The 13,983-nt window shown below is 43.3% G+C and overlaps 1 protein-coding gene across 8 annotated transcripts in view; it reads right to left on the reverse strand.

The window, feature by feature from the left end:
* LOC116846929 (protein FAM102B) overlaps nucleotides 1-13,983 on the reverse strand; it is a 55,640-nt gene that overhangs the window by 41,079 nt on the left and 578 nt on the right. For 3 of the 8 annotated variants that reach the window (XM_032821394.1, XM_032821403.1, XM_032821345.1), the window contains exon 2: nucleotides 10,645-11,208. In XM_032821394.1, coding sequence (XP_032677285.1) covers nucleotides 10,645-10,790 — 146 coding nt within the window. In that variant the 5' untranslated portion in view covers nucleotides 10,791-11,208. The other 5 variants (XM_032821386.1, XM_032821376.1, XM_032821356.1 and 2 more) reach the window with 5 other exon arrangements.

Below are 13,983 nucleotides of genomic sequence, written 5' to 3' on the forward strand. Positions count from 1 at the left end.
AGAGAGAGAGAGAGAGAGAGAGAGAGAGAGAGAGAGAGAGAGAGAGAGAGAGACAGAGAACTTGTAATTTCTCCCGCGGAGACGCTGTACGCGGCTTTTTGTCGCGATGTAAAACGCGCGGTTAAGAGTCGAGAGTTCGAGAGTAAGGTTTTTGACTTGGTTGAGCAAAACTGCGATTTGCAGGGGACTCGTCTCGAGTCACAGATGAAAGGGAAGTAACAAAGAAAAGTGTCCGAAAAGGACGATCGCAATCGACGACCCGTTATAACAAAAATCATACACAACAAAGATCATAATCACGAAATCGTATTCGCATATTTGCGGTGAGAATGGGTTCAACTGATTTGCGTGGGTACTCAAGGTCAACATCGGGACAAGTCGGAAATGCTGGGAACGTTCATTCGCGCAATCGATGCTGGCAATCCGGATTATCGTTTGGCAGAGGGTAGCTCCTGGCGAGCTCTAATACGTCACTGCCACCGTGGCACCATACTCATCGGCATAGATTTTTGTCGTTCTCGAGCTTCCTGCTTTATTCTGCAGCTAACGACGACGGAAAATGGAGGTTGCTTCTTCGTCGCTCAGTCGCGAGCATCTCTCATTTAGCTTCACTTTCGGCAAACTTTAACAGCGGAGAAATAGCGCTCCATTTACGAGAGAAACATCGCGTAAAGAAGAAATCTCTTGCGTAACGAAACAGAGATCTTTCGGAAAAGCGAAACCCAAAACGGTTCGCTCGCGAGGTCTCGGAGGTTCATTTTGTCATCATTCAACTTTTTTTTGGCTTTTCCGTCCAATCCAGCAAAGTAATGATTTTCATTTTTTGCATCGTCATTGGTTAGGCGAGCAATAACTTTTAAACTCGGCGTATCAGAAACAGCCACGAAAGTTCGCCAACTCGTGCGAGAATTAACAAGGCCCTGGGAAATTTAGTTTCCGACAACGACCATTCGCATTTCTGGACCGTCCATTCAACCACATCAAGTTTCGAGAGTTCGATATCACGAGCCTTTCACGCGCTACGAGTCATTGACGCGAATCTTCGAAGGACAATAGGGCTTCGGCTAACCACGATGTCGAAGGGACCACTGTTAAGCTGACACATCCACAATAAATTGAAATGGAAATTGTACTAGAATTAAGTACTAATTTAGTTGTATCCCTGATTTTATTGCCCGAGCAGTTTAGCAGAAATTTACATTTAAAAATGGCAGCGCTAACTTGCTACAAATTAGCGATTATTACTTTATTGGTCGAAAAAAAATCAAATGTATCACAATGCTCATAGTTTTATTTCAAAGTATCCACAAACAGATTTATTACTGTCATATAATTATACTCACTGTCTCATTAGATTAAATTATATATACATTACTTTATGTAATATAAATTGTGTATATTATATTTTGCATTACATTGCGTGTGCAGTATTATATTATATTGTATATTATATCATATATTGTATTCTTTCGTACAAAATAAATATGATATCAAAATATCATACTCTTATTTTATGTTTAAATTCTTTTCTCTCAATTTTTTTTTTCATAAAAGCTTGTTCAATCTGGAAAATTTTAACGTTGTAATATCAGGAGAACACAATGAGCAAAGAGATAGCAGGAATTTATGGCAAGAATACAAAGCACATCTACAATCGTCAAATTGTCTTCGTACAAATCCACGAAATTGGAAAATTTCGGATTTTCATATTTTGGTATCAGGAGAACATAATCACTAAAGAGGTAGTAGGAGTATTTCTGGAGGAAATACGAAATATCTCTTCGCTCATCATATGCTCCTGATACAAATTCGCTAAATTAGAGCATTTTAATATTAAAAATGGATGGATTTTCGCATTTTGGTATTATCATTACGGATCAATCGTCCTTTATTAGAGCGATGCAACAAGCAATGAAATAATCGCTGTGGAAATGTTGCCGTTTGTTCCACGTCGCGGTCATGATTTTGAGGGCAGTTAAACGGCAGTTTGGAATATTCGTGCGGACGGGAAGTCGCGCGGAAGAGAAAAAACGACATACTGCCTTCCGGCAGTATGTCCGACGATTTTCTGCAGCTCGGAAGTAGCGAGAGATGACAATGCACAAGAACAGAAGGAGGAGGAAACGAAACGCGAGAGTAACAGAGAGAAGAAGCGGGATAACGACTGTTGCCTCGAAGCTTTTCACGCTCGACAAAGTTACAGCGCGACTGACGAAAGTCGGATTGGAACAGCGGGACAAAGCGTTGGCGATAGTGAGATTCCCGTTAATCGCGGATTTCTTTTATATGTTCGATCTGAACGAAAACTTGCACGATAGGAAAAAGCAAGTAAATGGATATTTCCTGCAGAAATGTGTTTTTATTTGCAACTGGCAGTGGGGTTGCGCGATACTCTCAAGAGTATCCCGGCCATCAAACTTCAATGAGAAAAAGCGCATTACGTAAAGCTCGGAAAATGTTTTGTGAAATAGATGAGTGCGCAGAGAACGAAAATAAATAAGTATCTCAAACACACTGAACGGGATTCCATGTTTCTCAAAGCGTACACGTCGGTATCCCCCTCTTCATCGGTGATTCGATCTAATTACAATTCACTATTAATTGCCCAATCTGACGTTTGTTGGCGGCCGACTTTCATGTCGCTACACACGATTTGAACGCCTCGCGTTCTTCCTCTAATCCGCGAGATTTCCGACATATATTCGGGTACGCGAATTTAAAGTCGGATTCGAAGATCTGATGGCGAAAAACATTGGGTGAAAACGGGAGAAATCGATCGCCACCTTTCCAGGAGATATCCATCAATGGGAAGTAACCGGACGTGTTCTTCAGGCCCATTCGATTTTCGAGTGTGAAGTAAAAGGCTGCTTGGCGCAGCCTCGTTTTCTCAGAAAAAAAATTTGCATTCGCAATAAGCTAAATCGCCTCCTCATATTAACGCCATTTTTGACACTTGCAATTTTTCATAGGATCCTATTTTCCTGTTTCTCGAAAATTCTTGGCTCGAATTCACGGAACAAGCTGTGAGGATTGGTTTCCCACGAATACGCGAAATCTCTCGCATTCTCATCGGCATTTCACGCAAGCGCTCCACCGCTCACGGAGCGTTTTCTCATTTACCGTGGGCGAGATAGAAAACTTCCACGAAGAGCGTGAACGTGGAAGACCTGGGCGGACGCGATCTGCTGGAAGAAAGCTGGACCGATCGAGGCGCGCGCGATCGAGGCCCACGCGCGGAAGAGCACCCATATGTACGCGCGCGCACGTGACTTCCTTGGTGACGATATGCGTGTGAATGGACGACACGAAGTATCGGGTATTACGATTATTACGAGATCGAATGACCGCGCGGCGCGCACGCGCGCGCGACGAGAATGCGTCGTTTCGCTGTACTCTCGGGAGGAGTCGGTCCACTTATGAATTACCGTTACTACTTGGCAGTTTGTTCACGCAAAAGTCACCGTAAGAGCCCCGTGCATCGCCGATATGCGATATCCGATCGTGACGGTCGCGCTGCGTGCGATCGAGACGGCTCGCCGACGGAGAAATTTCAGCAATTTTGTGAAATTAACTCAACGTTTCGAAATTAGACGCGGAATCAACGCGGAAATAAAACAAGTTCCGTCCGCGATACGTGACATCCCCGAGAAGCCGACTTTAGTTATAAAAGATACAGAGAAAATTGCTCGAAATTACGCAAATGACTCGGTGTCGAAAAGTTACGCTAATGCTTCTTTAAGCTGATTATATATTGTTCTATACTTGCATACAAGATTTCTTGGGGCCTAATTTCCTAAAGTAATTATAGATTCTGATATGTAATGTGTTTTAGACATGCGATTTTAAGATTGGGGAGACTCAAAGTTTTCTCAATATTTTCTCTGGCCTTCATTTTACGTTAATATTAAATCAAAAGAACATGCTGACTTTCCAAATAACATCATTATTTAGCAAAATGCTGAAAATGTTTTATAAATTAACTTATTTTTTGGTGTTTTATTCTATTAAATACAATAGTTGATTCGAATAAAAATGAAACATTCTGCTTGATACCGTAAAAGTATATCAACATTACCGATTGAAAAAAAGTGCGAGTTTTCCCATAGAATTTTCCGTTTCCATTCTAGACGAGGAATTTATGTTTCGAATGGGATTCCCAATTAGTATCGTAGTGGTATAGCCAATTTTGGCACAAATTGGCATTCTAATGAGAATCTACGTTACACTTGGGAAAATCATTTCTATGCGGGTATTTTATTGTCTTTTTTCTCGATCACACATACAAACGCTGTAGTCGAGACTTTCTTTCCATCATTGTCGCCATTATCGTTGCCACGAAACGCGTCTACAACTTGCGCGTTAATCAATTGGCGCCGCGTTTCTTCTTACTTACGCGGACGGAAGAAGCGGAAGTGATCGCCGTTATTATTCGATCGTGTTATGCAACCGCTTGTCTTGTTACAATGACAATTAAATCGATGGCACCGAGTGAGTTAGGATCGCGCGCGATTTAATCTCGCAATTTCCTGCGACTGGTAACACGGGACATTGTCGCGGCACCCGCGTAAATTATGCACATTTGATAATTGAGCAGCTAATACCGTCTCGTAAACAGTCGCGCACACTCCCGATACCTGTAATTTCACGCCCGTTATACCGAAGCGAGCGGAATCGCGTGTTACGATTCGTACGTAGTTTGGACGACGACTAGCCAATACTTTCGCTTTTCATCGGCTGCATATCTGTAGCCGTGTAACAATCGATCCCACCGTACCGTGTAAACGAGTGCGCGATGCAGTTACGGTATTACGTAATTGAAGGTGTCCCCGGAAAACGTAGTAGCCGGCCGATTACAGACGTGACTTCCTAACGGAAGAACGTCGTCACAGTTTGATAGATGCGTAGTTTGAATTCACGATGTAACTGGGAATTTCTACATAACGTTAAAGCCAATAATTTACGCGCTAGTATTAGTTTGGACAAATGTAATTTCGTATTTTTTTCGATATTGTAGATTCGATATTGTAGATTTCGTTCAACGTCTTGCAGGACGTACGATCCGACAACGTTAATTTAATCAAACGAGCTCTCTCAAGAAACAAAAAAGAGAAGAAGGAAGCGCGATGAGGTATTGTGTTAAAGACGTAAGATACCTAACGAACATTGAGATCTGTTTATCACGCTATATCAATCCACGTAACACAGATATCACGATATTCTTATCCTCTAGTTTTTTGTCCGGATCAATTACGCTGGATCAATTTTGCGCCCACAGAATTCTCGGGAACCCTTCAATTAAGCTCTCGCTCTCGATCAAGTATCTATCATTCAGAGAGCAACTTAACCGAGGGAGCAACGCGTTTGCGCCGTTTCTAAAATGAGAACGCGACAACCCGTTGCGTGCAAAATTGTTAATAAATTGCGGCTTTGTGCCGCATATAGATAACTGATACGCTGAAATTGTTCGTTTCCCTCGTAACGAAAGTTCGGCTGCAAGCCGCATGTTGCACAAGTGTTTGTTAACGAATATACATGGGATATATATATATATATCAGTGTAAATATGTACGCGCGGATTCTGCCAAGTAATAATGTGAAAATTAATAATATAGAAAAATATGGCGACACAATGTTAATTAGAAAGTTTGCGCGAGCTAATAAACTCTTAAAATTTTTCTCATAAAACGTTTGCTACGCTGCGTGTAAGCAAGTTGCAGAATAATGCGGTGAGAGAGCCGACATAAAAAATATGAAATGTGATTATCTCGCAAGTGTGCTTATCTGACAAAACGGACGAAACTGTCGCACAGGTGCTGACGCGAGCATAGGTGTGCCAGCGAGCACAAGGACAAGGTATCAGACAAGAACGATATGATCCGACCCTTCGGATCGTAAATACGAACGTCCCGCACGAGCATCAACATAATCATTCGCGCTGGTACACGCAGAAATATTAACGTATAATGCTTCGCGGGCCGGAGCAGCGTTGTAATCGGGCGTTTCCTCATCATCGCGTTATGAAGTGGTGTCAGGTCCTCGAGCGCGGCCGGTCACTTCCACGCAGGGACACGACAGGACATTGTCCATTATCGTCGCTCGCTATCCTCCTTCTAATTTTCTCCCTCCGCCCGTCTCTGTCCGCCGTAAATCTCCTCGCGGCTTTCTAAGTAAATACTCCATGGGAACCGGATTCCCCGCCGGGGACGATCGTAAAAGTCTGTCCCTCTTTACATTTCGGTGGGATAGTCGCGCGAAATCCCTTATCGTTCGTTTCCTGCGAAACGTTTCTGCGAGCTTTTGTCGTGCGCAGGTCTACCTCGAGGAAGAGGGAACGTTCTCTTACATCTGACACGCGAATATCGAAAGAATTTTCATTAGCGCGCCAAACGGTTTGCTCGCTCGTGTTCTTTTCACGTGTTCCGTTGACAATTTCTTGTCGACCGTAAATTCGAGAATTCGTCGCATCATCGCGTGGGATTCTCGTCAACCGGGATTGGCCACGTGGCGAGCTTAAAAGACGATTTCGCGGAAGGTCATGGTTCAAAGTGGCGCAACTCAAGTCGAGGACGACCGACAAGGTAGATGCCAACATGAAACGCTTATCTCGATCCGATTATGAATCCGCCGGCTGAGTCAGACCCGTGTATATAATTGAATGACATCTATCTGCGAAGGTAAGTGCAATTTCAAACGGACTGTCGACTGCAGCACGTAGGTGAACGAGTATTTTTTATCGTTAGTTGTACGTCATTCTGCGTCAGTTAGTCTATCGCTTTCAACACATCGGAAAGCAATGGAAAAGACAACGAATTTTTTTTACATTTATACTATCCATGATAAACACATGCTTGAGAATATAAAGGCTTCTGTCTCTTTATTGTTACGCCAAGTTCATAAATAACTAGAGCAAGCTACTGCGAAAATTCAGCACAACACGAATACATTTTTTCGCAGTGAATCATCATTTCAGTGCGAAGCTCACGCAAGCTCGCACGATGTTTTCGCGAGTCGAAAAAAGTCAGGAGGAATTAGCTCTCGCCGGGTGAGTTTTCGGATGAATTTAGCCTTTTGGTGCGAGCAGTCACATGACAAAGCCTGCGATGAATTACCGGTTCCGCGTTAACACGAGCCTTGTTGCGTAAACGTCGCCACTATCTTAAATACAATACCGAGTTTCATCGCATGATTCCACCTTTGTCCCCATTTCTCTCGTCACTTGGCGTTTCAATTTCAGATGGCAGCTAATCGTTGCTTTTATTCCCGCAAATGTTGCTGCTCGTTTAAAAATGTATCATTTGTTCTCAGATATATATATATATATATATATATATATATATATATATATATATATATATATTTCATGCTAATTACGCCTAATTGAATTTGAAGATTACTGCCGTTTCTTTTATCAGTGTCTTAAGAAATTCAGGGATAATATTTCCATTAACAAAAGTCCGATTTCGCGCTGCCTTCTACTATGAAACTTTTTAATTATCAAAGTTAAATATTTCGATAATTAAGGGGTAAATTAAACTTCCATTAGCCAAAGTACTCCCTCGGAATGTGTTCGCGAAGCAATGAGATTTTACCGTCTATTTGCATTTTTGCAGCTTATTTCGTTAAGATTTTAGCGTACTCCTGATTCTGATGTAATTAAAAATATAGTTCCCAAATTATCGAAGCAAAATGAATTTGGAGATAATTTTTTAAGTCGAACGGAGTGTCGATAGCTCCGTCTCTCTCTCTCTCTCTCTCTCTCTCTCTCTCTCACTCTCTCTTTTCAAGGCACCTCGATAAAGTAAAGCTCATGATCGGGCAACCGTACTTGGCGCGTTAAACATGCGGCGAAAATGTGGGTCAACGCGATACGCTATCGTACTATGCGATTCTTTGTTACGACTAAGAACACGTACCATATGTAATTAATTAGCAACTAAAGTGCTCTGTGAGCGCAGTGATGTTTAATAATTCAATTAGTGCGCTACCGTCTAAGATCTAACGGGCGGTTACGTCGTAATACGGGCTTGACTGATCCAATCAAATTATTTTCCACGACAGTCCAGGATTTCTGCAAAATATGCAATCGTTTTATGCGATCAATAAAATTTTCTCATTGTCGCGCTGTCACGTTACCGCGCACTTTCAATTCGATATGCATATCGTCCAAGAGACAGGTCTACAAATTACCCACGCGGATGCATTGATTACAAATTTTTTTTCCTCGAGAAAAAAACATTCAGCGGAGGCTCAGTAGTTATCCTATCAAATGGTCGCGAGTCATTATAGTTAATCGATAGACATATAACGAATCGGTAAATAAAACGATCGGAAGCCTCGACACGTGTGACCTTGCTTCGCCAACTATTTTATGTACAACGTATCAGCATTTCATGGATAAAAAGGATAAGATAAATATGAGAGTTAAAGATTGCTGACTGTGAAATTTAGCAATTTTGGATACACGCTGTTATCTATTCGAGACTCTGGGATATTAATAAAGCCATACATTATTTGCGATTACTTGAAAGCTACTTTCAAAAGACTGATCGTGAAAAATATAATTTTAAGGTTTGAGCCAACAAACGAACCGAGTAATTGGCCGGTAATCGCACGCAATAAGGACATATTATAATAGGAGCAGCCCAATTAATATGTAACAATTCGGTAGGAAGCTGTGAATTCGGTAGGAATCCAAGAATAAGTTGAGAAACAACGAATGCTTTAAAGCCAGTATTCTTTCTAATCTGAAGGACATCATGGCGAGGACCGTCGTCGAAAAACTTTGGGATTGCGCGAGCACCCGATGGGAGAAATCGTCCGGAAGTTTGCCGAGCGTATCGGGGAAATATCAACGCGGAAATTAACGACGCGTAAACCGTCCAATTCGGCCGACCTGCATAACTGTTATGGCCATTAAATGCGCAAGTGGGTTAGATTTATGCGATCGATCGAATAAGCATTCGTTTGATTGATCGTCAAAGACGGCAATTAATTCTGCACCGCGCGATATCATTTTTTTGCATTGACAAACGACGGAAAAACTTTCCGGACTCGTGGAGTTGGTGGCTCGCACGAATCGAGCAAATATGGAAAATTTCGAGATAAAAGTAGAAAACGGCGAAAAGAAAATTTCGGCTTAGCGCAAATAAACAAACCCGACGTTATTATCACGCGGTGGGATTCTTTTTCGACAAAAAGTCGATACTGTAACGCGCAATACGAACGCTCAGTCACGAACGCTCTATTTCGATGCAGGTGCAATGCCGTCCTCGTATTCTGACGAGGACATCGCGCGCGTCGTGATGCACGCCGATATCCGGAATAAAAGGCAGCGGTTTTAAAAAGCGGTTTCATGCGGACGTCATAGACTCGGATCATTTTTGCGCGACTGACTTTATCGACTTTGCTATTCGACACAACGAACGAAAAGCCGCCGCTCGGCGAAGAAACGAGACAGTATTCGAAGAGATCGTAACGCTAAGAACAAGATCAAGATGAAATGTTACAAATATATATTCTGGCGAGAGAGTCGAGTAAAAGTCGTCAAATGAGAGAAGAGGATGCGCGTGAGGAACACGTAGGAATTTTGTTTCGGAGAAAAGAATTATACTTAACGTTTCGCCGCATTATCCAACAGCACACAGTGAAATGCGTCGTTGGGCAGAAACGCTTACAAATGACAGTGGAATTTGTGTCGCATGCATTTGCACATGGACAGAAACATTATTCCACTTGTAAAGGAAAACACGATGCGCGTTAATAAACGACATGCAAATATCGCGGGTGTTAGTGTTCCCACCGTGGGACAATGGCCGTTACCGTTTAGTACGGACTCGACTTATCACTCGACGTCGAATTCCACCAACAGGTAGAGGAACACATGCCGAACGTTTTAAGACTCTCGGCTTCTCGCCGTCTTGATTCATGATGTCACAAAAACAAGAAAATACAGCATTTTTGCAAAGTAGAAAGAAAAAATGTATCCATAAAATAACAATTGATCGAGCAGGTGTGTGCAACAACTCCGAACGCTTTCCTTTTGCTTCAACGATCGATAAATAATTGTGAAATTAACAGAGTGATGAAGAAATGCAGGCAAAAAGTTGCGGTTAACTTCCATTTTCTCGCCTCTGACGTCATCAATCGAGAGTTCCGCGGCGAGGAGGTGTCTTAAGTAGAAGAAGATTTGAATAAATTGTAATAATTATAAGTACCCCCCAAAGAAAGATATATAGATTACTTTTTAGATATTTTTTCTCTCAGTGTAGAACGTAGAATTGCATGCGCGAGCGTGATATTGCAATATATACATTCCATCGATTTCGAATAGATTGGATCGCGGTCAAGTTGACCGGGAGCTTCACTCGTGAAGCACTCGCGCGGCCGTTATTAATGGAGGAAGAGAGCGAGTTCTGTTGCGAGAGCGAGCGCATTTTACCGAGAAATCCTTACGCACATTCGTACGAGGCGAAAGTGGTATCGAAACAACGATGGCGTGGATAGTCACGCGATGCAGGTAGGTCAACTGGTATCGGATAATTCGCGGGATGGCAAAACGAACGTAGAAAATGATTCGCACGATCCGAATTAACGATTTCGGCTACACGATTCCGACGGTGGCTACGCCACAATTGGGACACTCACCTGGTGGAATGATCGACGAAAGAACCGCCATCCAGGAGTCTGAGCTTAGCGAACAGCACAGCACTGACGAAGGGTACCGCCGTGAGCTCCTCGAGGTCGACCTCCACCGAGAATTTATACTTCTTCTTCTTCATCATGAAGGCCATCTCACTGAGGCCCGGACACCGCACTTGGAATTCCGCCGCGCGAGTCCCCGGTTCTGCCCACCGTGTCCGCAAACGATCCCGAGACGATAAGAGTCTCACTCACTGTCGATGTTGCGCTCTGACTACGCGCGAGGAAGTCATCGCGTACGTTCGTCTACAAGACTCATCGGAACCTCGTCGGAGTCATGCCACTTTCTCGTAGCGCGATCGCGCGATCGCGCGGTGGCTTAAAACGTGCGATTCTCGCCACCGGGAAAATTCTCCCTCGAGGGAAACGGCGTCTCTCGAGAGCGGATACGATGTAGCGAATGTGCTTGTGGTGGCGGACGATTCTCCTCGCAGAGGCCTCATCGACGTTGCGCCGGAATTCAAGAGGAGGAGTAGATGCCGCGTTCGGTCGTCATCCTCGTTGTCGGGGCTGCAAACCAAACGTTCTTTTTTTTTTATGCATCCGTAGCGAAACGACGAGCGGGCGACGAGAAAGAAAGAGAAAAGAAAAGAGAAAACGTCCGACTCACTTGTTGCGCGGAAACTAACGACGTGAATGTCGTGCGCGCGGCGGCGCGAGATTCATTCAAAGTACAATAATTAAGGTGCATCGATGTCTATCGTTAGAACCGATCGATACTTTTTTAGCTTTCATTTTTGTCGCGCGATTTTAAAGCAACTCTTGTCCTCTGCACTACACTCTTCCGGGTTAACCAATTCGCGACGGTGCGCACCGCTAGAGAAGTGCACGCAACTAATTACGGCGGCGACGTTTCGAAAATGCTAATTACGCGAACGAATGTGCGAAAACGGAGCTGGCGTTCTTCCTGGCGTCGAGTTTCGGTGCGCGAACTGGGTGAGCATGACGCAGCCGACGACGTACCACGCACCAGCGGTTAATGCGAGTCGGGACCAGATACGGCTACACCCGGAACAAGCCGCCGGTTAAAAAAACGCCCTGTGCTCCGGTCGCACGAGACGGGAATTTAAGCCATCGTAGTGGGGCCCGAGAATTATGAAGACCGGGCGATAAAAATGTTTGAAAGGCGCTTGACGCGAAAATTTAATGCTCTCAACGCGCCGCGCGGCATTTTAAAAACATCTTTTCCGACGAAATTTATGGAACGGAATACATTTTTTTGCTTTAATCAATTTATAACATTCGACCCAACAGGCAGGTCGATATCGCAACTTCGAAGAAAAAAAAACGGAGAGAAAGCAAAATATTTTCCGGTAAAAAGTTTGTTCTCAGAATTCTTCTCAAGGTAGCGCGATAATTGTGAGTAATGAATGATATCTCTTTAACGTTATTTTCGAGATAAAGACAGAGAATTATTTTCACGTGTCGATAACTGAGATTTTTACTCGGAAATTGAGCGGTTTTCGCTCACGATCGCGTTATCGTTCCTGCTCGACTATTGTCCAAAAGTTAAGAGGACGCCCATTGATGACGAATTATCTGGCCATCGAGCGTCATTGGCATTGACATTCACTTGACAATCTCGCTGTTCGCTTGACTCATCTGACTTTTGGACGAGACCAACCGCGATAAGAACAATCGATAAAAACATCATCAGCAATCTCGATGCTATATACATACATACATATATATCCACGTTGAACTTCCTGTATCCCAAAAACGGTAAACAAAAAAATATAATTGATTTTATCGGAAATCTTACAAGTGCAGAACTCAGATAGTAGTTCGATATCAGTCGGATATTGAAGGAAAAATGTTTACATACATGTTTATATTTTTGGTTACGTACGTTTACATTTTTGTTTACGTACGATACGAATTATGTGTATAAGAGAAAAATAGGGCAGATTTCTATGAAACGTATTACGCGTAAACAACAATGAGCATAATTTTTATCATTGCTCGTTTCACTGTTAAAAATTGCTCAAATCAATGCATCATTCATGTATTCACCTTTAAACTTTTAAAGCCACACATCTCGGCTATCTTAACGTTCTCAGCGGCAGTACCGCAGTCTTGATCAACTACCTATAAATGGTCGTCCTTTTCTGGATCACGGCCCTAACCATGACATATAAATAGAAGAAAGAAAATTTCATTAACCACGATCAGCGAGATTATTTTGCGCATATCAATACCTTGGAGCTAAAATAATCAAAGTTGTCCGATAGCCGATGGAAATAGACAAAACTGTATGTGACGTTGCAACGAACAAGAGATTCCCCGTGAATTAATCGAGTTTTTTTTTATACTTGTATACTCAATATATATATATATATATATATATATATATATATATATATATATATTATGTTGAAATATTTATATTTAAAAACCAAGACAGTAAGAATGTCCAGGATTACATGTTGGTACTTTTATCTTATACACGAATACTTGGAGACTGTCTACAGCCATGAGATTTTCTACGCGTGAGATTTTCAATCCGCGGAATGGACTGCATCACTGCAGTTTCGGGCACTGTTACGTCGCACGACGGTGCACGACACATATTCTAACACACGTTACCGATTAAACTACCACGAAACAGTTGCATCGTACTCACGCTCAGCTGCGAGCGCACGCGACGACTGTGAAAGTAGCGCGATAAGAGAATGTGCGTGCCGATAAGAAGGTGCGTTCTTATCTTTCCGTCAGCTATCAACCAGCTGACAGTTCGGCGACATTTAACGAATCGCGATGCGAGTCACGGGACATTGTCCTTTTCGTGAGTCGAGTTTTTCGGTGACGCGACTCCATTTTCGCGCGGGTGCTGTCAGGTCGCAAGCCGATTTCCATTTCTAGCATCGATCGATCGAGCCGAGATCGTGTCGACCCGACCCGCGGTGCAGCCCGACGCGTATCGCATGTACACGGCAGATGAGCAGCAACGAGAAATTTATCACACCGCGACAAACATACGAAGCGAACGTCTAGCCGTAAAATGGCAGGCACCTGATCTTGGCCGTAATCTTTATAACCTCTTTTCTTGCGCGCCGTGGCGACTGAAACAGAAACGACAGAAACAGCTCCTAACTGCTTTCCACCGCTTTCCGATCTTTCGATGTGCTCTCGCGTCACGCATCGTGCGTCGGTCCCGACGAACGTCGACCCAACAGCCGCGCGCGCGACGGCAACTTCACAGCGGATCGTCCCATGATGGCAGATGCGATTTATAACCTCTCTCTCTCTCTCTCTCTCTCTCTCTCTCTCTCTCTCTCTTTCTCT

This window comes from Odontomachus brunneus, unplaced genomic scaffold (genome assembly GCF_010583005.1).
Source record: "Odontomachus brunneus isolate Ranch 3 - 2012 unplaced genomic scaffold, Obru_v1 Obru_scaffold_004, whole genome shotgun sequence".
NCBI classification, from domain to species: Eukaryota; Metazoa; Arthropoda; class Insecta; order Hymenoptera; family Formicidae; genus Odontomachus; species Odontomachus brunneus.